The sequence below is a fragment of the Sander lucioperca genome, chromosome 15, assembly GCF_008315115.2.
Source record: "Sander lucioperca isolate FBNREF2018 chromosome 15, SLUC_FBN_1.2, whole genome shotgun sequence".
Taxonomy (NCBI): Eukaryota; Metazoa; Chordata; class Actinopteri; order Perciformes; family Percidae; genus Sander; species Sander lucioperca.
Window position 1 is genome coordinate 23,704,089 of NC_050187.1, and position 22,011 is coordinate 23,726,099.

At 39.8% G+C, this 22,011-nt stretch overlaps 3 protein-coding genes across 4 annotated transcripts in view; 2 read left to right on the forward strand and 1 right to left on the reverse strand.

Moving 5' to 3' along the window:
- Positions 1 to 3,334, reverse strand: part of cog2 (component of oligomeric golgi complex 2) — a 21,724-nt gene extending 18,390 nt beyond the window's left edge. For both annotated transcript variants that reach the window (XR_004106389.2, XM_031307702.2), the window contains exons 1-9: positions 3,073 to 3,334; positions 2,635 to 2,796; positions 2,202 to 2,267; positions 2,033 to 2,113; positions 1,630 to 1,733; positions 1,179 to 1,287; positions 758 to 937; positions 517 to 641; positions 98 to 224 (exon numbers count right to left, since the gene is read on the reverse strand). Coding sequence is in view for 1 of the 2 variants with exons in the window: in XM_031307702.2 (XP_031163562.1) it covers positions 98 to 224; positions 517 to 641; positions 758 to 937; positions 1,179 to 1,287; positions 1,630 to 1,733; positions 2,033 to 2,113; positions 2,202 to 2,267; positions 2,635 to 2,796; positions 3,073 to 3,129 (1,011 nt within the window). In the remaining variant the exon portion in view is untranslated. The remainder of the gene's footprint in view (positions 1 to 97; positions 225 to 516; positions 642 to 757; positions 938 to 1,178; positions 1,288 to 1,629; positions 1,734 to 2,032; positions 2,114 to 2,201; positions 2,268 to 2,634; positions 2,797 to 3,072) is intronic.
- Positions 1 to 12,870, forward strand: part of agt (angiotensinogen) — a 24,817-nt gene extending 11,947 nt beyond the window's left edge. Inside the window, exon 8 of the mRNA XM_031307726.2 lies at positions 12,841 to 12,870. The gene's annotated coding sequence lies outside the window, so the exon portion shown is untranslated. The remainder of the gene's footprint in view (positions 1 to 12,840) is intronic.
- Positions 4,969 to 22,011, forward strand: part of pgbd5 (piggyBac transposable element derived 5) — a 28,646-nt gene continuing 11,603 nt past the window's right edge. The window contains exons 1-3 of the mRNA XM_031307711.2: positions 4,969 to 5,746; positions 13,939 to 14,369; positions 18,498 to 18,632. Of these exons, the coding sequence (XP_031163571.1) occupies positions 5,380 to 5,746; positions 13,939 to 14,369; positions 18,498 to 18,632 (933 nt within the window). The 5' untranslated portion in view covers positions 4,969 to 5,379. The remainder of the gene's footprint in view (positions 5,747 to 13,938; positions 14,370 to 18,497; positions 18,633 to 22,011) is intronic.

Below are 22,011 nucleotides of genomic sequence, written 5' to 3' on the forward strand. Positions count from 1 at the left end.
TCAACAGGAAAAAAACACACAGGTGAAACTACTCAATCTCACACTGAATTATGCGACACAAAACTTTTACTAATCTAACTAACTAATCTGGCTGTACCTCATAGAATATGTCAGGGTTTCCAGGGTTGAAGAGGTAGGCCAACCTCTCCTCTATCCCTTTGATTATCTCCGGCCACACAGAGTTCACCAGAAAATCATAACCTGGCACAGCGTCAGCTTTATCACTAAGGAGAGAGGAAACATCAGCATATTAAAAATATGTTATAATATCATCTACTTTGGTCACTACTCAGCCAGTGATTCATTCATGTGCACAATCTAGGAGTTGTAGTTGTTCAAATGTTCAAATATGTTGGTACATGATGTATGGTAATTATATGAAAGCAAAATAAATAAATATCAATAGTGTGTGTGGTCAATATGCTAAATGCAACAGCTCCAACAGATGAAAGCAGACAAGTGCTGCTTGATCTATGCATGCTTTGAATGAATTTGCCTCCATGATAACATCAATACCTGGATATGGCTCCTCCAGTCACCTCTCTAAGCAGTCTACAGTGATGAGGAACAAACTCCAACAGTCTAGAGTACATCAACTGGAGACCATTCGGACTGGACTTCACCACCTCTGCTACTATTACCTAAAAGAAGGTAAGAAGAGGAGAGGATATTCTGTTAAAGTTATCATTCAATGTCTTCAAAAAAGCAGCAATTCACTTGGATCGAGGGTCTACCAAAACATGCGTGGTGTGTTTACCTGGTCCATGTATGGCTTGACGAGCACCTGTCCTACCAGGGCCTCAGCATCTCGAGTCTTGTCTATGGTGGCATACGTCCTCAGGCAGTGACGCACCATGTCCACATTGGATGTTTGCAGACCCTCGATCAGCACGCCCTCCAGAGATTGCTGCAGCATGGAGGTGATCCCTGCGATACGCTGCCAGAGGACACAAATAAGTATTGGAAAATATTCCAACGGTGCATATTCCAGCAAACACACAGACCAAGTAAATCAATGTGAAATCTAGGATCAAATATTTAGAGATATTTAGGACTGCACAGTAGTAATTATAGGACTGATGGATTGACAGAAGAGCAGCCAGACAGACAAACTGACTCATTAACTGAGTGATTATTAATTCATCAGCTGTCTGACTGATTGAGCCGTTAACACTTACAGGTCTGACTTTGTCCAGTAGGGGCATGCCTTTGCTCTGTACAGCGTGGAACTGCAGCTGGTTGAATTCTGTAGCAATCCTCTCCAGGATCTGACCCGCTAACAAGGGACTGTACATATACAGACAGACATGAAGTCAGACACAAAAGCTGAATACTACATCCCTGCAGAATCAAGCTCAAACTATTTGAACCTCTGGTGTGCTCAAGATTACAAAATACAAATATAGCTTTTCACGCTACAGTTTTAAAATAAAGATAGATACACAAATTTATAACCAGGACATTTTCTATCTTCTAATCTAATCTGTCTATTGATAGACATCCTATTTGTGATACCTGGTTAGGCAGAATGCTGAAATGCAAATATTGAAACTGCCATTACTTGGTAAACAAACCGCCCACATTCGACTAAGTTATCTATCAAGTGAAGCCAGCATGTCAGTTTCCCACCTGCTGATTTCCAGAGAGCTGGATTCCTTGGAGCTCTGTGAGTGGAGGATCTTCTCAATCTTCTCCACTGAACTCACCACCTGAATCAGCCTCAGTACACACACCTGATGGATGGGACGATAAAAGGAAGATGATAATTCATTGAGATCGTCCCACAGAGTAGACATATGTCTACTATTGCACATACTCTTCTACAATAAAAATTGGAAAACAAGGAATTGCTATAAAATAATTTGAAAACTCAATCGTCTGTATTGCCTGTTGAAACACCATGTTCACAATTTGGCATGGACATGCCATACTTGACTGTCACTGAGCATTGTAAATGTGATGATACATTTAGTTAATGGTGAATACTAAATATGATCAAAATTATGAAGTCAGACAAGACGAAGAGCCAAACCTTTTTTTTCTGCAAATCTTCCTGTTTGGTTAGCTGGTTGTCTATTGCCTTAATCACCTCACTCACACAGGACCGCAGACTCTGCAACAGATAAGAGTCAGAAACGTGCATGAACACTCTGCGGCAGTACTTAATCAGAACTTACAGCATACCTAATCAGAACACATACCATAACCTCCTCTCGTAACTGTCCCAATGGCACAGACAGCTGATTGAGGGCTTTGTCCATCCCCACCTAAGACGAGTGAGCAGAGGTCTGACATTAGAATCTGTCTACTCTCACACCTAACAGTACTGAACTTTTGAGGCTGAAAATACACTACAATATCAATATATCTGTGATGATATCAATTAAAAGCAAGGACTTGCCAATTCAGAGGTCGGGCTCCAGAGTATATTAGAAGATATTTTAGTTGATATTCATCAAGACAGTTTACATTAAAGGTCAATATTGCCTTTTGGACATTATAAGAGAATATTTCTCAATAAACCACTGATTTCCAGATGCCCTCCCTGTCTCCTGTGGACTACAAGCTCTTGGGGGTGCTACTAGCTGTTGGTTGTGCAGTCCACAATGCACAACCACATTAATAACAACTGACCAGGTTGGTGGAGAGGTTAACAAAGTCGGCATAGTCCTTGTTGATGAGCTCCACCATGGCCGTTTTCAGCAGCTTATAGTAGAGCTCCAGGTCCTCCCTCATCTCCTCCAGCTGGACCTGCTTCCGACACCCCGACACAAACTGGTCAACGTCAAAGTCATCCTGGAAGAAAGAGAGACAACCGACAGCAACATCAGCCAGACCTGAGGAATACAGTCAGACACACGTATAGCGGCAGCCATGCATACAATGATACCCAGTATAACTAACAGAAAATGGAGAGAGAAAATCGACTTAACTACAAACTGACTGACCAAAATGACAAAAACGTCATACAGAATTAAGAAACAGGAGCATCCAGTAATAGTAGCTAATGCTAGCTAGTTTAACAGCATATAAGCTATCGTTAGCGCGTTAACAAACTTAACGGATTCTTACCTTCATAAAAACATCCTTGTCGAAGCACAAAGAATCTGGTCCCTTTGGTAGATTCATGTTGGATTATAAAACACAACTACAACATACAAATGTAGAAGCGTCCTGCCAAAGTAATAGGTCCAGCTAGCTGCTGCAACCAAGCTTCCGCAAACATGGCAAGCGCACCGACGAGGAAGAAGAGTGAGGCGGACCACTACAATAACACTACAGCCATGCTGCAGCGCCCTCTAGAGGCAAGAAGAGGTAAATATAATGTGGCCAGGCAAGGTTGTCGCTTCTCAATATACAGCATTGAAACAACCGTCTTTGAAAATGCACCGCAGGTAATAAGTCTAATAAACTTCCAATTGCATGTGACTCCTTTAACCCTTGTGTTGTCCTCTGTCTGTTTTGCCTGTTCTTAAAGCATACAGTATTATCACCCAATTATGTTTTATATCTTCTTAGCCATCTTCATTCCAAATAATCACCACTAGTTTAACACTTATTTATGGAATTCATAGTCAATAAACCTCATTCATATTAAATTATACCTAATTTTCGATTAAAAAACCCAGAAAGTATGAATTATTTTGACTAATAGTTAAGATCAGAGAAACATGTTGATAGATAATCAGCCTGTTTTGTGTATGGAACCATCCGAGTTATTTTTGGGCAATTTGGTTGAAAGAAACCCATTTTTTTGACATAGAAACTTTGAAAAAGGGTCAAAGTTGACCCAAGAACAACATGAGGGTTAAATGGATGATGAGTTCATTACAACCTGCTGTCATAGGCTAATATTTGGAAAGTATTAGTCTATTTGGAACAGTGCAAAATATTAAATATAAATATATATCAGACTGTTTGAAAGAAAGAAAGAAACAATCAAACAAACAAATATAGAAAGACATGTCAGTGCCCTTTGTAATCAAGACGATCCTCTGTCTTGACACTGACCAGAGATCATTACCAATGTTTATGGCCAACAGGACAGGATGTTGAATAAACAAAGGCACAATATATGCCCCCACAGAAGGGCAATACAGGCACCATAATGACCCTACCAACCAGCAAATTCTAATAAGATATCCTTTTTTTTTTAGCTCATAACTGCTGCAGAAGGTTGAGGGGTTGTTTAGGGTCTCCAAAATGCATGGTAATCTCTGTCCACCAAATAAAGGTATCTGAGCCTTAATATTGGAAATAAATGGTAAAAGTAAAAACCTAAAAAAAAATGACAAGCAATATAGAAGGTGGAGATTGCATGTTCATTCTTGATCTTGGAAAGTTGACAAAACAACCTCGCCACAAAGTATATTCGGTAGCTCTTCTGCAGCTTTTGATTCTATCACATGAATTTTATCAGCAGATTGAGTTTTTGTGCAGATGTCATTGAATAGATTTTCAGATTGTTATTTTTCTAAGCACTTTAAGGACTTCTTGCTCCCTGTTGGCTTAAAATTTGACACTGAAAGTTAATTCTTGACCCTGAAAAATGTAGTTGACAAACCAATCAAATAGACAAGGAAATTCCATGACAGCTGACATCTGCCAAGGAAGATCTTGTGGCCTACTGTAGGATCAAAAGCTCTGAACAGCTATGGACCTTGGTGGGTCAGCTACTTTCCATTCCTGTTAATATAGGAGTTTGTAAAAAAAAATTTTTGATTATTATTTGTAAATAGGGGTGTAGCATCCTGAAAAAAACATAATTATATGTTTAATGCTATTAATTGAATTGATTTTTTTAGTGGGGGGTATCCTGCCATGCTATCCTTTTTTGTGTCCAACATTTTATTATGATATTATTTTACCATTAACCATTATATTTTCCCACATTTTAGCTCCAGCAGCTCCCATCAGCCGCTCCTCTTTAAGTTTGGATGAGAAAATGCATCTTATTGGATGACAGGGCAGGGCTGTGATCGTGTCAGGTGATGCAGCGGCAGCCACTACTCTCTCTATTTTCTTTCTTTGTGGAGAAATCACTGGTCCCTCAACCCGGATGCTGTGCCACAACTATCGATAATTCCCCCCAGTGCGCAGCGCTGTAGGCTGAGGAAGGGGCGGAAATATTTCAGTACCCTTGAAGCGGACAGCTCTTGCCGGATCCCCACGCTTCTGACCACCGGGCTCCGCATCCGTGCCTGGAGAGCAGGCAGGATCATAATTTATACCTAAGATAGGGGAGGGTAAAGCGGCCACAAAAAGGCAAACACCTCCCTGCTCTTGGAAGATCGTGACCACTTTCACGCCGTTTTAGCCGTAGTGGAAGGGTGAGAAAGAGGGAGGAAGAAAGGGAGCAGAGCATCACTACAGAGAGAGATGGCGGAGTGCGGGCGAAAGGCGCTGTCTCTCCTGGAAGCGGCCCGGTCCCGGTACGAGAGCCTGCAGATATCCGACGACGTGTTCGGCGAGTCCGGGGATGACAGCAGCGACAATCCCTTCTACAGCACCTCCGGAGACTCCGACTCTGACAACTACATAGCCGAGGTAGGCGAGGAGGACCAGCACCACCACCAAAAACGGGGCGGCAAGGAGAGCAGCGGGCAACGCGGGGGAGCAGGAGGTGGTGGCAGCGGGAGAATCGGAGCCGGTCCCCCGGGCTCTCTGTCCCGTAGTCAGGCAGAGGAGGAGGGCTGGACGGAGACTCTGCAGGATGTCACGGTGCCGCCGTTTAAAGAGACATATGGTGAGACGTGATGCACGACAACATGAATAAGGTCATTTGTGCTAAGGGGAAGAATTGGGCGTGTGATAGACAAAAATGTAGTGCAGTCCACGTTCATGTTTTGCAGGTCAGGCAGGCCATTGCTGTAGCACTGGTGCCAAAACAGAGAACAGCACACAAAAGGCTATTGCTTTGGAACAACGGGATGCTTTATTTTCGTGTGTGTGTGTGTGTGTGTGTGTGTGTGTGTGTGTGTGTGTGTGTGTGTGTGTGTGTGTGTGTGTGTGTGTGTGTGTGTGTGTGTGTGTGTGTGCGTGTCCTAGTGGGTGATTGACAGAAGATAAGCATGACATCGCGTCGTTAATTGGTGTATTAGGTTAATGGCACAAGCTTAGCCTTTGATACTTCACCCCTTGGTGCTGTGGTACACATGCTGTCCTGTGGGTGTGTGTATTCATGTTGCAGGGCATGGGCAGGGAGACATTCTGTTTAATTTAGAGAAACAGCATGATGTCCTGGTTCTACTCACATATACACATTACAAACAGCACACTGTACTATGCAGAATACATGCACAAATGCACACATGTTGGCCTTTGTCCTCCTGCACCAAATTAAGACCTTATAACTTAGCATGAGACACAAGCTGGTTGCACAGTGTCTCTTTGTGTGTGTGTGTGTGTGTGTGTGTGTGTGTGTGTGTGTGTGTGTGTGTGTGTGTGTGTGTGTGTGTGTGTGTGAATCGTGACAGTTAAACAGGACTATGCACCCACAATGCTCTGTCTTTCTTTGTCTCAGTCTATCCTATCCGTGATAAATGCCCAAAAGCAATATATGACTCTGTTTAATACCCACTGCTAGCCAACATGTAGCCTACTGTACCACGTCCACTCTGTCATTACACCTGCCTCTTCAGAACTGTTTTTTTTTATCCATTTATCTATCACTAAGTACAGCTTGCATCAGCGAGTTGGGTTTGGGTTTATCGTGCAGCACTTTCTGTCAGACTTCATTTGTATTTGCCCTTCTCTCCCATCTCTTCTGCCCCAGCTGAAACAACAGTGATGGGTGGGAATACCCTCCTGTATCTACTGTGACATGTTGCACTGTAAATTGACTGTATTTATTTAGAGATGCACCGATAGACCGGCCGGTGACCGGAATTGGCCGGTTTTCACGTGCTCGGCAATGACCGGCGACCGGCAGGTCAGTCTAACATATGCCGATTTCATGCCGGTCAATGCCACAATTAACTGACAACATAAGTTATACGAGTTACAGTTTTCGAGGACGCACGCACACACGGATGCGACAGCACAGTGTCTTCTCCTTTCTCTCAACTTTTCCGCCGTGTGTCGCGCGTAACCGCTCGCGGTGTGAAACGCGTCGCACTATTCTCGCACATGTAGGGAACCTCGCGAATTAACCTGCAACATGTCAGCTGTTTGGAAATTCTTCCGCGTGTGTGCAAAAGATAACAAGTTTGCAATATGCAACACCTGCAAGGAAAAAGTAGGGCGTGGAGGGACGACACCAAAAAACAAAATCACATTTTTTTAGTTGGATATTTGATGTGAAAAGAAGGAAATGGTTCTAACTTTGCACTTTAGATGTGTGTGAATTTCCCACACCAGGAGTAATTTATATAGTTCTATTTTATAGTGATCCATTATCTGTTCAAAAAATGTTCTATGTTCTGTGTAAAATGTTACACAGAACATACTGCTATTAAAGAAAAGATAGAAAATAAATATCTGTGTGTGCTGTAAAGTGGTTAGAAAAAATGAAATCGAATCGGCTGGCTTAACTCAAAGAAAATCGGAATAGAAAGTTGTAATCGGTGCATTTCTAATTTATGTAGCCCTTTTCTAGTCTTAATGACTACTCAAATCACGTTTACATAGTACATGAACCATTTACACAGATTCATTGTAGGGCCAGGGATCGCACCACCATCCTTCTGATTGGTAGGCGAGCGCTCTACCACCTGAGCCACGCCACCCGCCACAGCCAGCCACTGTGGTGCCCTTGGAGGTGAACCAACATACAGTATAGCTATAGTAGATATGGACCAAGTTGCTCACACATACCATATAAACACACATTGGAGCCTTCTGTATGTAAAGGTATAAAATCACAAGCACAAAATTGACTGTAGGTAAAGTGCCAGGAAACCACTGGAAATAAAGTAAACTGCATTGGTTGTATGCAAAGAAGATTTGTTTTGCAAGCTGTTTTAATGTCAACAGAGAAATGCACTACTTCCAAATAAAAAAAAAAAAGACCCAATATAATAATGAGATAAAGTCTTTAACTATTGTGTCTGCTGTTGGTATGGCACCCAAATATAAGGTGGTGTCATTGGCCTGTCCCAGAAAGCAGGATTACTGAGGAGGACACCAAAACAAAACCCAGAACAGCTGTGCTTACTTCTGTCAATGTTCCAGATTTAAAGGGTTTCCAGACATCCCGTTTATCTAGCTAACTTCAGTTATCCTGCTTTGTGAGACAGGGCCCAGATATAGATTGGTCCCTATTTCACTTATCCAAAATAATCTGAACCAAACTGAGCTGAACTTGGGTACCATAAGAGGTTCTTTGTTGATGTTACAGGATGTTCTGTTCTCCCACATTCAGTTTTGTCCTGCTCTGTTTGACGTTTCTTGCTCTGTTGACATAAGCTTGGGATGCAGCAGGTGTGTCTGCCTGCTTTGTACAGTCTGGTCTGTTTGTAAGGATATAGTTTAGTGTCTGTTTGCACAACCACAGCCAGTGTGGGTGTGGTCCCGCTATCTTGCATCAGGGTTGAGATGATTAAGAGCTGCCTGACTCCTGGATGGAAGCAAGACTGCCAGGGAGCATAATCACACTTCAGACCTCAAGTGGCCATGATTTTATCGGCCCGAACAGTAAAGATTGACTGCATCCTGAGCATCAGCACATCTACATAAATATGTTTCTCCACCAATTTTATTGGCATGGAATGGCAAGCTGCTTAAGCCACTTAGTCGGCCCTTGGTATACTCAGTGGAAATATCATAAGTGATATTTTTTATCATATGTCTGGATTTTTCTGTCTAACTATCTGCCCCCCTGTCTGGCTGCCTTTTTCTCACCTGCCTGTCTGTCTTCCTGTCCATTTCTCTATCTGTCTGTCTGTGTGTCTTACTGTCAAGCTGTGACAGTGCAGACACAGTGCTGATGTGACAGCTCCACTCCTTGGAGACTGTGCCCACCGTACATAAATCATCAGCCACCGTCAGAAAGCATAGAGTCAGCCTTATACAAACTCTCAAAAACCAAGTGTTATCCGGTTGTTTACAGTTACGAACCTTTTTGTTTTTGAACCAGTAGCAGAAGTTTGGAACCACACTGAGTTTTTCTTTGCTTGCATAACAAACAATGTGGTTTGCCCAAGGTCGGGTTTATAGGTAATGATGTGATGATGTGTTATGTTCATCTCAGCGAGAGACTGTTTCCCCTGCAGTGTGAGGAGTTGTAGCAAAGGACCAAGCCGAGGATTATAAAGCATGCATCCACATCTCAGATTATATAACCCCCTTACCATGCTGTTGAAGGGAATTAAAGAGCTATTTATTCATTCACTTTGCTAAGCATGTCCAATAGATTACTGGTACTCTCCATAGGTCAGTTTATCTGCCTGACCCTCTTGTCTGCATGTTGCCTCTTACCATTGCAGAGCCATTTGGTGAAAAAAAAAAACACAAATTGAAATAATATACTGTATATAGAAGTCTACTGTAAGGTATATTTATTATATTTACTAGCTGTTTGACAAGCAGATATGCATGTGACACAAACAGTCATCCAAATATTCACAAAACAAAATAGAAGAGAAGAAGAAATCAGAACAAAAGACAAATCCAATGCTGATATGCAGAGACAAAAATACAAAATTAAATGATAAATAAAATATACATAGTATATAAAACAAACAAGATGTTATGCATGACACAGCATCCTGGAAACACTGGAAGGTAATTGATCTTATTTCCATAGTAGTCTTTTGGCTTACAGGGAAATTGTATTGTAATGGTATTAATAACTAATAGTACATAAAGTAAAAAATAATTATTCAGTCATTACTGACAATACATGTACTGTACCGTATAATACTGGAGGAATCAGAATAAATGCTAATTAAATAAGCCATTTTCTATCATCTAAACACCAAAATATTTCAGGCTTTTGACGAGCCATTTCATGATAAATGGATGCTCTTAAAGCATCATACAGTAGTACTGTCTGTACAATACAAAAGCCAATTGGACTAATATGATCATTGACTATTAAACACAATTCTGTTTTCAAAAACTAATGATTCATTGCAAAAAACTAACAAAATTAGTTGTTAAAGTCTATGTTTTAAACGTGAAGGGTTTTGGCCTGCACTTTAAATATAATATACTGTATATTGACATAAAAATATTCCTGTTAATATTGTGGTATTCATTTTAGTATATTGCCTATAGCCATCACTGGGATTTGTCTGAGCAAATAATCAGAAATCGCTCTCAAATTCATGTGCTCCTTCTGTAATTTCCGCTAAAAACTGGGCTTTAAGCATGTTTCTTCTACATGAAGGGTTTATCCACCCCTACTACACGGTAATCTCTCATTCTTAAATTCATGGCTATAAAAGCTCTATGAGGCAGATGTTTGTCCCTCGCCGGTAGAAATACTACAACAGCTGATAATCATGAGGGATTATACTTCTGTCTATAGGTGCAACATCGGTGGAGTTTTGTAATGTGTAATGTGGGAAATTGATATTTCAAAGCTTTGTAGAGAAACATTACTTTTTTATAATAATATTATAATTAATAATATTATAGTCTGAAAGAAGAATTATGCAAATGTTTGATCCAGTTTTATCAGCGTGATGTGGGCTGGACTGTAGATGAGCTGGCAGGGATGTATAAAGAAGATCTATGGAGGAAATAGATTGAAACAATCCCTTTATCCATAAAAATTTCAAGTTCTTCTTCTGGTTGTATTTATGGTTTACTCCTGAGATGAGCTGAGGTCATTTTGCCTCAGTGGACCTAACATCTGAATGTCTGATGTTTTTTATGGAGGAGTGTCTCGCTCGAAGAAAGTCATGTTGGATTTTACATTCAGCTTTCAAGTCTAATGGAATTCAAATGAGTGGATTTCGAGCCATGCCTGGCTACTTCTGCTGTCTTGGCTGCAAGCATCAGCTTTGTGGGCGTGCTTCTACTCTATTCTGTCTTTTTTCCCTCTTGTCGTCCTCCACATGATGCTTAAATAGTGTACCATTTAGATTTAGCCCTGTACATGTTATCTTTAACTCAGCATTAAAAGACTGAAGCAGAAGCATATCATTACTGTGATTGCAGCTACTCAGGAGTAGAGAAAGGATAGAGAAAGAGAGTGAAAACCTTGTTCTACTCTGTTCAGAGATAATGAGATTGTGCTGTTCAGTTGAACCTAAAATTGTTCTGCTCGACGTCCAAATTCCCTCTCACGGATCCAGCAATCTTAGAGAAAATCTCTAATTTAATAGAGCAAACACATTGAGCCAGTCACTGCATTGTGCATTGTTTGGTTTCAATGCACCACCTAAAAGCTTACAGACAGAGATAAATTGGAGGTAAATGTCACTTTCCTCTCAGTAAAATAGTAAATTACAAAATATACAATATAAATAGGGAAAATACCTGTATAGGAAAGGTCCCTTATGCTTGCAACTAATCTTAATTTATAATCTTTGTTTATAAATTTAAGTTAATTTATTTATTTTTAAGGTTTAATTTATTAACTGATAAAGGATTTTTAAGGCCGATATCAATATAAATATTTGCTGATTTAAAAATCCGATATTCCGATATATCGGCCGATATATATATTTTAAATCCAGAAACGCGTAACAAAACATAAACAGATTTCCCTAACATTAGTTATTTGTAGTTATTTCTCACTAAAATAATATGATAATGCAGTTTAAAAATAAACTTGTTTGTTTTATTGTCACAACAGAACAGAGGAACATCCAAATATATTAAAGTTCTGATAAATAAAATGTATAAAAATTAGGGCTGTCAAAATAACGCGTTAATTTCGATCAATTAATCTGAGAAAAAATAACGCGTTAAAAAAAATAACGCAGATTAATCCATTCCATATTGACGTTTGACCCGGAGCCATTCTAACCACCATTCGACTGTAAAATGAAGGAGGGAGACGAGAATGTGCTGCCTGGATCATTAACTGGAACATTTACTTGTAAAAATCTTCTTCCTGCCAACCCTGGCTACCGAAATCTGGTGCTACTGATATGTCTGCACTTCTCTCTGGTGCTCTGAAGACGATACAGGCAACACAAACAACGCTGCATGTGACGCTAGTTAACACTATACTCGACAGCAGCTAACGTTAGCCTACCGCTAGCTAGTTAACACTATACTCGACAGCAGCTAATGTTAGCCTACCGCTAGCTAGTAGCTGGATTAAACACGGTTACAATGCTGACAGCTGACGCTGAACGGTGTAAAGTTTGACTGTGTTTTACTGTAGAGGACTATGACTCAACAGCGGGATGTAACAATCTGCAGCTGCCGAGCTGCCGTCGGAAAAACAACACAGACGGTGCGTTCAATAAAACTGGTAAACTACAGCTTCGTGGAGCATTTGAAGTTATTGTAAATGTCCTTGGTGGTTGTTTTTGTCGTTCAACAGCAATTTACTAGTGAAATAAGTTATTGTTATACATTATTATTAAATCATTTAATTTTGACCATATGGCCTTAGCAATAAACAAGCCGTTCTTTAATGTCACCAACTGTTGTTTAGTACCCTTTGTTTTCTTTTCTTTTTTTACTTTCTTAAAAAGTATCGGTTCAGGCACCGTTAATTATGTATGCGATTAATTTCGATTAATTAATCACAGAGTCTGTAATTAATTAGATACATTTTTTTAATCAATTGACAGCCCTAATAAAAATACAAACTTAAGATATGAAACTTAAAGGGTTAAACATGAGTGTTGCCAACAGGGACGTTGTAGAGCTCCCTCTGGTGGACAAACTATGCAACGCCAACACTCATAACATGGTTGAAGGGTTTTCGTCCGTTTATATTTTATTTTTTAAATATTCATTTATCGGCCATTATAAATGCCGATACTGATAGTTATATATCCGTATATAGATATATCGGTCTGGCTCTAATTTAAGCTAAATTAATTAATTGTTTATCCATAACTTTAAGCGGTTTATCCATTATTATCCATTATCTTAAGCCAAATACTATTTATCCTTTACTTTAAGATAACTATTTACCTGCTTAAGCTAACTATTTAACTATTTATCATTTACTTTTAGCCCTTACTATTGTAACTGTTTATCCATTACCTTAAGATAACTGTTTAACTTTTACGTAAGCTAACTTTTTCAACTGTGTATCCATAACTTTAAGGTCGGTTTTGTTACTTGGATATTCTATGTGTGTTTTCAAATCAACAGGTTTAGGTGGATCCATTATTTGGTTTAAAAAAAAAACAATCAAACCTAGCTGTTTAAACAACCCCATCCCTCATCAGCTGATGCTTTACTGACTGATTTCAGACGCCTTTTGTCCATGGCTCCCTCCCGACTATAAGAACATGATTTTGACTCGTTGCCTGCCATAACACTAAACCAACGAGACACTGAAACCTTCGGCAAGCGTGGAAACGCCACACTGTGACATGGATCACAGTGTGGTGGCTGTCATGTTGTGTAAATGATCTAACTGCTGCCCTGGGCTTGTGACATTCACACCGAAGACTTCTGTGGCTGCTTTATGAAAAAAGCACAGCGATTATATGTGAATGTAGTATGTTTTTCTCTTGATTTAATACACTTCAAGACTACCTTAATTAATGGATGTTCTCTCTATTACTTTGTCCTCTCTTCTTATGACAATGGAGTTTATGTAACCAAGAAATGGTTAGTATGCATCCCACACAGCCTTGACAGTGACAGCTCAACAAAACCAAATGTTTTTGTGTCTTAGTGTCAAAAGAGAAACCTTTCATTCAGTCAGTCAAATTGTAGGCATGGTGCCAAAGTTTAAAAACTGGGATTAAGTGACAGTTGTGTCTGTGAGTTAGCCCATATGGGACTCTCCATCTGTCAATCTGTCTGTTTTCCTCTGTCATAATCTTTTTTTCCCTTCCCGTCCTGATCCAGGCCCTGCTCAGAAGATGCCGGTCACCGCCACAGCGTTGGACTTCTTCCAGCTCTTCGTCCCAGACAATTGCATCCAAAACATGGTCACCCAGACTAACATGTATGCCAAGAAGTTCCAGGAACGCTTCGGCTCAGACGAAGGCTGGCGTCCTGTCACAGCCCAGGAGATGAAGGCCTTCCTGGGCTTTGTCACCTCCACCAGTGTGCACCGCTGTGAGTCGGTGCTCAGCATCTGGAGCTCAGGCTTCTTCAGCAACCGGAGCATCGCCTTGAAGATGAGCCAGGCACGCTTTGAAAAGATCCTCAAGTACTTCCACATTGTGGCTTTCCGGCCATCACAGGGAAGCAACCAGGGCCTGTACAAGATCCAGCCCTTCCTGGACTCGCTGCAGCAGTCGTTCAGCTACACCTTCAGACCTTCACAGACACAGGTGTGTGCACTCTCCTGCGGCCCTGGGTCTCCCTAAAGCATCTTATACTGTATATATTTGGAGATATATGAGCCACATTCTGCATATTTATACTGACTCACCATTCACTGAGACACTGATTATACGTTTTATTATCATATTAGTCTAGAGCTATTTTTATTATTTTATTATTTATTAGATACCCAGACATTTAGTGGTCCACAAGATTTAACATCACAGTTGACATCAAGCATTTTACACTCATCTCATCATTAAAAATGCAGAGTATTCCAAGAAATATGAAACAACTTCTAGAGGTGATTTACAGTTGGCAAACAGTAGACAAAATGTTTAGATACATTTTAAGTTTATAGGTACACAATTTGTTGAATCACTGTTTTCTGGTTAGCAGTGTAGGTACTCTTTCACTTTAAGCTATATTTATGCACTTTTAATACAGTAGCTTAGGAGTTCCCCACTAACTTTGTAAAATAAAAATGTAAAGGAAATATGCTCTTAAAGTAGGCCGACTAAATAGTTCCTGCATGAGTCTCAGTTTGAAAACCGTAGAAAACTATCTATACAGTATATATATATACAGCATACAAGTATTTGGGTAAGGCAGTCATTTCTAACATACTTCCCCTCCAGAGGACTCACTTCAACTTGCTTTCAGTTGCACTGTTTGCATTAGAGCTACATTTATGCAACTGGGGCAGTGGAGCGCCACGCTTGCTACTCTATTTTGGGTGGGCTGGAGTTAATTCAACTCCTACTTTACTTTCTTCTCTAGATGAGCAGCAGCAGCACTAAAGTTTTTAAAGGGGCAGGGAACAAGCCGATTGAAGTAGAATCTGTTAAATAAAATTAGCACTTAACTATATTATATTATGCTCTTGTTCAACTTAATTACTGTAAGAAAACAAAACCAAAAATGTGTTCTTCTTAAGCAAAGAGAGACAGCGGCAATCACTCAACCTTGTTTTTGTTTTTTTAATCTGATGAAAATCAAGAGTAAGAGTGTTGTATTAAATGTTTTACTTACCACTGACGTGAAAATGGTTGCCATAAAAGTCAGGACATAGTGTTGCTTCCACTTCATTCAAGGGCTTTTCTCATTTAGCTACATATTCTTCCTTAATAACAAAACAAACAAAAATGAGCCAACATATTCAGAATCTGGTTAGGAGGAGGGCCACCAAGTTGGCTAATCATATTCCAGTGGAATCTGATGCCACCCCGGCACCCTCTTAAAAATTAATGAATTTCCGGGAAGTAGTTGATTAAATGGCTTTTCTGCCGTATAAGTGCTATAACATCATCTTCATTGTGAAAGATGATGTCAGTGCTGTGATGCATTTGGGAATACAGGCTCTTAACAGCATCCCCCCCCATACCCCATCCACATTCATTCAGCTATGCAATTGTACTGTCAAAATAGTTTAAATGTAAATGTTGATGATGAGTTTATTTCATTGTGAAGTAATTAAGGGGTTGACATTAGTGCTATCTATCCACTTAGCTCTAAAAAACGACTAAACTGAAACAATATGGGCAGACCGGCTGTCAGCATGAGTGTGCGCTGTTAGCAGCAGCGGGGTATATGTGTATCTAGGCCAGTTTGTTTTATCTGTTGGTTTTCTGTGCCAGGGGCAGAGAGTGTGCCCAGATAGTGAGAGTGGCACGGACTGAAACTGTTGCTCCATAGATAATGGAAAAGTTATCTGCCCATTTATAATGGCTGATACAGAAGGAAGGAGAGAAGTCGATGTACTCGTTTGAGTTTTAATTTATCTGTCGTTTATTTTCTCGATGAATCAATTAATCGTTTGGTCCATAAATTGTCAGGAAAATTGGCCATTGCAATTTCCAAATCCATAAGTTGAAGTTGAAGTATTTAGTACCAACAGTCCGAAACCCAACAATATTTAGTTAAATATTATAGAAGAAAACCAGCATTTTATATTATTATATTATTATTATTATTATAATATTAATATGTTATAGGTTGTAACAAGAGCATTTGGGGCAATTTTGCTTAAAAAAATGACTATTTCAATTAGCAAAATAATTATAATAATAATTATTATTATTAATTATAATTAATTTCTGCAGATCAACTAATCATTAACTGTAACCAACAAATAAATTCAGTTATATTTTTAATTGACAAGAAATGAACAAAGGGAGGAAACTGCGTCGTCAAAATGTTTGTTCGAATGCAGGATATTTCTCTACATGTGAGTCTGTGTGACCTGGATTTATCCGCCACTTTGCATTATTCAGTGTGTGTGTGTGTGTGTGTGTGTGTGTGTGTGTGTGTGTGTGTATGATCGCTAACGTGTGACTAACATAATCGCTGCTGAATATTAGCATGTTATGTCAGCTCCTTTTGACAGCGATGCATCACATTTTCTTTGTCAGTCTGGCAGTTTTGCAGTTGCTGAGATGATCTGTTGACACTGCTTTGTATTGATTTGCAAGTGTAAAATCTTTGAGAGCATTTGTCGCAGCCCTCACAGAACATCCACTGCAAGACAGCAAGCAAGTGGATATATTGATTTTCCTCCTTTCTTTGTCCAATACACGATTAGTGACCCCCATGCAAATTATTTACTTGAAGCATTCATGTGCAAATGTAACTGTGCTAATGTGGCAGCTACAGGATGCGCTATTTCTCAAAAGGCCATTGTGGTTTGGGTGATGTCATCCATCCAGAGGCTAGATAGCCTCATTACTTTTCCATAACTCCATATTTGACTTGGAAATTACTTGTTGCTTTTTGTCCCAGAGCAGGAGAGAGCTGTTGGTCATTGCTCACTGCAGCTGTAGTCAAATCATGATGGAAAAGAGATGGGGAAGACACTGGAGGAAGGGAGAGCTGAGAGACATTTGAAAAGCAAATACTTGTGTGATTAAAATATGGGAAATATTTGGCCAGGATTTATGTGTATCTCGCTCGTGTACTCGTCCAAGAAAGGGTTAGATAATATTTGGTTTTGTGTGTGTGTGTGTGTGTTCTGTTATTGCCCCTGCTTGTGTGTGTTTTTAATTTGTGAATGTGTGCCAGTTTTGAGTATTTTCTTTAATCCCCGTTGAGAAATTCATCCTCAGTTTCTGATCTGACCCATCCTAACTATTTAGAGAGTTCAACCTACTTATGAAACATACTTTGACTAAATGTTTTTCTTCAATTATGTTCATTGATTTAATTAATGACCACAACAGAAAGTGGCTGTAGTGGCTTCTTTGGGAACAACAGTCCAAATCGCAAAGATATTCAGTTTACTATCATGGGAAACAAAGTAAAGCAGTTTTTTACATTGAGAAGTTGGAACAAATTATTTTTTGTAATCTTTGCCTGAATTCCGATTACTTGATTCTCAAAATTGTTGCAGATTCATTTTCTGACCCTCAAATAGATTATTGAATAATCGTGTAAGTTTTACTCTGTAGTGCTTGTTTTAAAGATGGAGAAAGATTTAACAATGTGTCTCTATTATATTTTTGTGTATATATGTTTTTTTACCACCGTGTTTAAATTTTAATCAATTTGCACCATGTTTATTAATCTGCTAAACTACTGTTATGTGATACCAATAGTTTGCAAAATTCAATTTTTCTTTGGAAAAAGTTGCAGTCATGCCTATTTTTTATTTGTCTATTTTTTTATGGGGTTTGGTCTTTACTTTGTTCATTTTGTTTTTTAGTGGTTATAGAAAGAAAGATGTAGACAGACAGACAAACTAAGGGGATAATGTATAAATGCAAAAGTGAAGGACAAAGCAGCACGAGAAACAACTTTCTTCTGAAGGAGTTTTGAGACAGATTTGCACCGTTGAGAGCGTGTTCCTGCTGAGAACAGTGTTTTCTCTTTCTACAGTATCACACTCAAACACATACAAGACTTGTGACGATCTCCAATTGGCTGCCTTCTCTCTCCAACCCTTCGCTGTAATGTTACATCATACACAAGCTTGCTCCTATGCCTCACACAAAACCAGTTTGTGTGAATGAATTTGTATCTCCCTTTTCAAGGCCAGTTATTCTTTTCCAGGAACACATTGTGTACTTTACTTGTGACACGGTTATGTAAAAATCCACGAAGACAAACTCATGTGTACAGTAACATTGCCTGTGTGTTTCCAGGTTCTTCATGAGCCATTGATAGACGAAGATCCAGTGTTCATTACCACCTGTACGGAAAGAGAGCTGAGGAAGAGGAAGAAGAGGAAGTTCAGCCTCTGGGTTCGACAGTGTACCTCCACCGGATTCATCTGTCAGGTAGCAGCAAACAATACTCATATACAGTGTACTCAGCAATCAGAAATCTGAATAGTTTAAGTGCTCATATTATGCTTTTTGGCTTTTCCCCTTTCCTTTATTGTGTTATATATCGTTTTGTGCACGTAATAGGTTTACAAGGTGAAAAAGCCCAAAGTCCACCCCAAAGGGACTTACCATCTCCAACAGAAAACACTGTTCACAAACTGCTCCAAACAGCTCTATTATAGTCCAGCCTTTACTTCCGTGACAAATGTGCGTCACTTTGTAACACATGTTATAATGCTCTCCTAGCTGCTAGCATGGCACGCCCTCATACTCTGCTTCTGACTTGGCTTGAAGTGCTGACCTAGGTACTGTGCATGTGCAACTTCCAACAAAGGCTGAACAGAATTGTGATGTCTCACTCTGTAGCTAAAACAGAGAGCTCAACACACAGGGTGAAAAGAGGAGCTGCAGCAATGTGTAGTACAACAAATATATGGTGTTTTTTGAAAATTAAACCATGTAATCCCATTCAGGTACACTCTCTAAATACAATTATGAACCTGAAAATGACCATAATATGAGCACTTTAAGGTCTGATTTGAGTGTGAAAAAAAGCAAGAGAGAGTGAAGAGTACAAGTTTGTGTGTTTGCTTTGAGGGTACTTCGTGGCAGAAATCTAATATTTTACATCAAAAATGCAAAAAAAAGTCTTCAGTCTGCCTGAAGTCAAAAAGGCTCTCTTGAAAACATCAAAGACTTTGATCTTCACCAAGTTTCAAATCTCATTCTCAGGTTGTCGATGTTCCATCATTTTGCATCCAGCACTACAAAGAATAAAATCACTTTTCAGAATTTCATTGTGAACATTTGCGGGCTTTACACGCATAAAATGCAAAGTTTGATTTTCAAAAAAGATTAAACTCATCTTGAAATGAGTAATACCTTCTGGGCAAAACATATTGGTTGTCAGATTTCTCTTTTGATGTTTAGATTTGAAAAGCTACTGGCTCAGGATTTGATCTGTGTTGTCACATCTCAGGCAGGCAGGGCTGCTCTGCTGCTCACTAACAACCTTGTCCTTACGGCAACTTTCCACTCCTACGCCGGTTGCTTATGTAACATCACCATTTAACTGAGGCCAGGGACTGCAGGAGGACTGGCATACCTGACCAACCCGTAACATTAAAGAGGACGGTGGAGAAAACAATAGAACCCAGAACTGCATGAGTTTACAAGTCTTATTCTGTATTGTTAAATTGGTGACAAGGATGGAGGCAACCTCCTTACTGCTACCCAGTATTTGTGAGACAGAATGCCCAGCCAAACTGTAAGTGAAAGCAGCATTTTTTTCCCCCAGGATGCAGGTTGTTAAAGCAGTTTTTATCACTATATAAATCTTGTGCATGACTCACACACATGCGGGAACACACAAACATTTGCGCTGTTATACTGAAGATGAACTTCACTGACATAATGCATTTACCTCCAGTGGTATCTAGCTTTGCAGCTAGACTGTTTTATTTCTTCAGTTTTTGAGATATCTCTCTCTAAGATTTCTACCTCTACCCCAATACAATGGAATTGAAGGTAGTTATGTTTGTGGTGCTAATAGAGATGAAACGTATACATTAAAAATTCAACATGTCTTTCCAGAAACAGTGTCCCTGTTTCTCACTGTTTTCAGAGGGACTGTTTCTTTGGTTGAACATAATTCCAGTTCCAAGTGAGAACATATGTTTTTGGGTCAACCAATCCTTTTATAATCATAACTAGTTTGTACATCATGTAGTACATGGCTACCCCTAACCTTGAAGGCCAAGTTCACTTTTTTTATGCCTGTAAAGTAATAAGGGACAAAATCCACAGTCAAAAAAACTGTACATTTAAAAGTTTATCTGAAGCTATTATGAGGTTTCAGCAGTGTTAAGTTAGTCAATGCAAGTGGTTATCTTTTAAAGTTAGTCTTTTTAGAACAGAAATGCCTGTTTGAGTTTCTGTGTGGAGGGATATTTTTGTACTTAAAAGGCTGTAACTTTAAAATATAACCACTAGAACAGTTTGATGTCATCTAGTCTAGTCTCCGACTGCTGAAGCTTCATTTTAACTAAAGATAAACTTTTAAGTTTTAGCAGAATGAGGACTGTGCAGAGATGTTCATGTTCAAGTCATTTTTTGCAAGTCCAAGTCAAGTCTCAAGTCCTTGAGCTTGAGTCCAAGTCAAGTCTCAAGTCTTTGAGGGGAAAGTTCAAGTCAAGTCTCAAGTCTTTTGCCATGAGTCCAAGTCAAGTCCAAGCCAAGTCTCAAGTCTCTGGCCATCTGATCTGTCCCTAACACTGTATTGTTAAATCTTATGAATTCAAAGCATGTCCTGTAGCTGTCACATCATATGGATACAACTATAAAGATACAATTTGCCTGTTCCCAGCATTAGCACAACACTTTGCAATGGTTAGCTTGTTACCTGTGATATGTGCTAAATGTAATGTCTCTTTCACTCAAAAAAATGTCGAAGTGGAAATCAAGAGAAAAGTGGCAGCGCCACACCAGTTACAGAACAATATGCATCTCAGTGTCAGTCCAAATTACGCACAATAAGTAGTTTGAACTCACTGATGTAATGCCATTTATTTTCTAAGTGTTAGTACGCTCAGTGAAACTGAGTCCAGCGCGAGGGAGACCCGACTCAGAGGAGGAGAGGTTAGTGAGGCCAGCAGGTGACAGTGCGCACGGATCTGCTGTGCCACGCATGGATGAAATAATGAAATAGTAAATAGGACTACAGTAACAGAAATATGTGCAGAATTAAGACAGTCAAGACGGCCCAGTGTTTGGTGGACTGGGTACACCTTGTTCACTTAATAGTCTACAAATCATCCACGGGATCAATTACGCATCACCTGAGTTTGCCCACCCGGCACAGCGTTTGTTCCTGGGGAGATGGATCCGTGCGTCCCGCCTCCTGTGCGCCATGGATTTCTTAGCCTCAGCGACTACTAACTATAAAGATACTATTTGCCTGTTCCCAGCATTAGCACAACACTTTGCGATGGTTAGCTTGTTACCTGTGACGATATATGCTAAATGTAATGTCTCTTTCACATTAGCGTGTGAGTGACTGACCTATTTAGGTGTGTTTTGAGACGCCTGATGAAGTCCGACGTTGTTGATCCGGCATTATTTATCTTGGTGCCACACACCTTGCATGTAGCTGTTAGCTTACTGCCACTGTTTACCAAGTTATTGAAAGCAAAACTAATGACAAAAGGCACAACTCCAGGAGGACTTGGTGTCGCCATCGTCAATGCATTTTTTGATATGTGCGCGCACATAGGCGCATGCGTTACGTTGCACATTATGGCAAAGGGCAGGGGACATACAGCTCGTCATACGT